This window comes from Toxorhynchites rutilus, chromosome 3 (assembly GCF_029784135.1).
Source record: "Toxorhynchites rutilus septentrionalis strain SRP chromosome 3, ASM2978413v1, whole genome shotgun sequence".
In the NCBI taxonomy this organism is placed as follows: Eukaryota; Metazoa; Arthropoda; class Insecta; order Diptera; family Culicidae; genus Toxorhynchites; species Toxorhynchites rutilus.
Window position 1 is genome coordinate 189,669,694 of NC_073746.1, and position 4,183 is coordinate 189,673,876.

At 40.9% G+C, this 4,183-nt stretch overlaps 1 protein-coding gene across 1 annotated transcript; it reads right to left on the minus strand.

Annotated features, from left to right (window-relative positions):
- Nucleotides 1-252: 252 nt before the first annotated feature.
- Nucleotides 253-3,438, minus strand: LOC129773751 (uncharacterized). The gene has a single exon (XM_055777396.1). The coding sequence runs from the start codon at nucleotides 3,436-3,438 to the stop codon at nucleotides 253-255; it is 3,186 nt and encodes a 1,061-aa protein (XP_055633371.1).
- Between the last annotated feature and the right edge of the window lie 745 nt (nucleotides 3,439-4,183).

Below are 4,183 nucleotides of genomic sequence, written 5' to 3' on the forward strand. Positions count from 1 at the left end.
TCTGATATATCCGGAACTACGGTTCGGCTGTCCTTTTTGATACGTCTCAGGTCGTTCAGAAGTTCTTTATATACAAGATCCTTCCTTCCAAAGCATTCTTCCAGCTTTTCGATTATTTTCGGAACATTCTCTGAGTTAATCATCAATTGTTGGACGGTTTTATACGCGTCCCCTTTCAGAACTTGTTCCAGGCGGTTGAGGTTCTCTAAATTTGAGAAACCTCCCTCTGCCGTTGTATCATGGAATGTTTTCTTAAATTTTGGCCAATCCTTTGATGCGCCAGAAAATCTGGGTAGGGTCGTCAATGATTGCCTCAGATGTATCTACGAATGTATGTAGCTCCAATTTTCCTGCTCCATCCGGTATTATACACCTGGGTATTTTTACGTTAGAGGCTTGTTGAATTTTCGCAAGCCAATTTTGCCACTGTTTGCTCAAATGTTTGGGTACTTCATCATCCCAGTCTAACTCGTCTTTGTGCAGCTCTTGAAGCAAAATCTTTCCCATTATCGTATAATTTGATATCAATCCTAATGGATCATACAAACTCATAACAAATGCTAACACCTCTCTTTTCGTGGGTAATCGTAGCGTTTGTCTTACTTCATTGCTCAGCTTCTTCAACGATAATCGATACCCGATCAAATCCAGTTTCGTGTTCCAATAGACACCAAGAACTTTTTCAGCACATGAATCCTTATCCTCTATTACCTTAATGTCGGTAGATTGGATCCGATCGCTGGATAAATTGCTCAGTAATTCCTTACTGTTCGATATAAAGTTTCGAATGAAGAATCCGCCATGTTGGTGTATATCGATGACGTCTTTGGTAATAGCGGTTGCCTCTCGAATGTTTGTAAAACTATCCAGATAGTCATCCACATAGTGTTGTTTTTCAATTGCCAGGGCTGCTTTCGGTTTCGATTCCATAAATGCTGCAGCATTTTTATTTTTCACTGCTTGCGCGCATGATGGTGAACATGTCGATCCAAAAATCATTACCTCCATAATGTATACATCAGGTTCTCGATTGTTTTCACAATCTCGCCATAAAAATCGTTGAGCATGCTGATCCTCCGGTTTTATTTTGACTTGGTGGAACATCTCTTGAATATCTCCACAAACTGCAATACGTCCCTCTCTGAATCGCAGCAATACTCCAACGAGTGATGTAGTAGCATCAGGTCCAGACAAAAGATTAGAGTTAAACGATACGCCATTTATTTTTGAAGCTGCATCAAATACCAATCTTGGTTTTGGAGGTATTTTATTCTGGTTGTGAACTATAAAATGCGGGAGATAGTATGTTCTCGGAACCGCGTTAATTAGCTCTGAATGTGCTAGTTTTCTAGCATATCCCTTTTTCACATAATCAGCGAAGGTATTGATAGCCCAATCCTTCAATTTTTCATCTTGTTTCAATTTATTCTCCATAATCACCAATCTCCGTAAGGCTGTATGATAGCTGTCCGGAAATTGTACATCTTTGGTTTTCCATAGCAGACCGACCTCGTAACGGTTGTCTTTTAGCTTGATGGTGTTGTCGAGAATCTGTTGTGCTCTTTCTTCCTCTGGTGATCTTGGCAGTTTTTCCACTAATTTCACTCCAAAATCGTCGATTGAGAAGTATCGCTGCATCATTTTGCTCATCTCCTGTTCTTCCTGGATGACCATTGTATAATCTTGACGGTTTATGTTATACTCCTTTCCGTATATCACCCATCCGAGTCGCGTTTTTACTGCCATAGGACCATTTCCTTTTACCGTTTTGATGGCACTCAGTAATTCGCTGTTGTCCAATCCAATTAACAATGTAGGCTGAGCTTCCTTATAATCTTGAAGCGGAATGTCCTTCAAGTAGGGATAATTCTTGGCAATTTGTTCCATGTCAACTGTTTGGATAGGAAGATTTAGATCATGCATAGTCCGGGCCATCACTGGTTTTCCTATGCCCTTTATCCAGAATTTTACCCTCTTGCTTGAGCAGGATTTTAAACAATCCTGTGTCCATTTTAATGTAAGCGGGTCAACTTTTCCTTCCAACTCTAACATGTTAGCCATTCTCTCGTCCAATAGTGTTACTGATGATCCTGTGTCCAGGAAGGCGTAGGTGTCTATCATTCTTTCGCCGTTTTGGACTGTTATAGGAACTATTTGATAGTAAAGGTGTTCCTTGCGTTGTCGATGAATATTCGTGGTTTCTTCGGGACCTCGTCGTACGTCAGCAGCCGTATCCTGATTTCTTTTATACTCCGATCTTTGATGAAGTAAGCGATTGTGCTCCTTGTTGCACCCATCGATTCCACATATTCCTTTCATGCTACAATTTCTCATAATGTGGTCATTGGAGTTTAGGCACTTGAAACAAATTCCTTTTTTAGCCAAAAACTCTCTACGTTCCAATGTTTTCATTTGTTTGAAATTCTTACATTGGAATAGCCTATGACTGGCTGAACAAAGTGCACATTTCATAGTTTGATGAACATTAACTCGAGGTTTCCTTTCCGTAGTCGACACACTGTTATTAGACTTTTGCATCATACGGGCTATTCTTGAATGTGGCAATAACCACTTATTCAAATCGTTGAGTGTTGGGATCGAAGTGTTGCTTTGGATCACTTCAACCCATTTCACTTGTATCGTGTATGGCAGCTTCTCTATGATTTCCTCTATTAAACGATGATCACGTAGATATTCCTTTTGGCCCAGCGCCTCCATATTCACCACCATGTTATCTAGTGCGTCTGATATATCCGGAACTACGGTTCGGCTGTCCTTTTTGATACGTCTCAGGTCGTTCAGAAGTTCTTTATATACAAGATCCTTCCTTCCAAAGCATTCTTCCAGCTTTTCGATTATTTTCGGAACATTCTCTGAGTTAATCATCAATTGTTGGACGGTTTTATACGCGTCCCCTTTCAGAACTTGTTCCAGGCGGTTGAGGTTCTCTAAATTTGAGAAACCTCCCTCTGCCGTTGTATCATGGAATGTTTTCTTAAATTTTGGCCAATCCTTTGATGCGCCAGAAAATCTGGGTAGGGTCGTCAATGATTGCCTCTTTAAATATATAGTCCAGTCACTAGACATACTCACTGTTTGGGTAAATGATCGATCCGTGGGCTGATTTGTTACTTGGCCCGAGGATGACGTTGAGCATTGGCCTTTCATAGTCGCCATTAATTTGTCCATTGCATCCAGTTGTTGTTTTATCTGCTCATCTTTCTTCCGAGCAGATATTTCCAATGATGCTAATCTTTGTTGGATCTGCACGCATTTCGGGCAGATCCATTTTTCTTCCGCTGTCGGCGCGACCGTTAAGTTAACACAACCGATGTGGAACCATCGGTCACAATCGTCGCATTCAACCATATCCTGTTTATGGTCTGGTTCCGAGCACAAACGGCAATTTCCGTTTTGATTTTCCACGAAACGTATCATGGTGTTGCTTTCAAGATACTCAGCCGTTGAAATAATGTATAATTCTCAGGATCCGTTTCCAGTTGTTTGTAATTACACTTTGCTCACTTCTCAAGGCGTTGAGCCTTTTTAAGCTTTCTTAAGCTTGAGAGATTTATTTTCTCGCTTTCAGGTTAGCACACTTTCAGAAAGCTTTTTAAACTTTTAGTCCTGTTGGAATTCTTTATCCAACTTATTCACTTCAAGGTGATTTGCACTTTCACAAGGCCTTTTAAACTTTTAGTCCTGTTGGATTTGTTTATCCAACTTGCTCACTCTTATGGCGTTGAGCACGCGCATAAGCTTCTATTAAGCTTTTAATCCTGTTGGGTTCTCTATCCAACTGGCCCTTTGCTCATTCTTATGGCGATGAGCACGCACTTATGAGTTCGTTGGTAATGAAAGGCTCCTCCTCTCTGGAGCCACCAAATGTAAAAGTTGCCCAATACGCAAACTCGGTTGAGCGAAGGAATCAACCTTTCTGAGTCTGGATTGGCAATTTACAAAGTTGAAGTAGAAGAAAAGCGTCACGAGAAATAACCTATTCCTGGAATAAACTGAATTGTCTGCCTTCGCACTAATTCCCTACGGAACGAGCCACGAACGGAAGCTAATCAGACTTATTCCTTTCAATAAATTGAACTGACTGCCTTCGCACTAATTCCGTACGGAACGAGCAACGAACGGGAGCTGATCAAAATATCGAACATCAACTAAGCGGGAGGAT

Coding starts and splice junctions, on each gene's coding strand:
- LOC129773751 (XM_055777396.1), bottom strand. CDS start 3,438: ATGATACGTTTCGTGGAAAATCAAAACGGAAATTGCCGTTTGTGCTCG.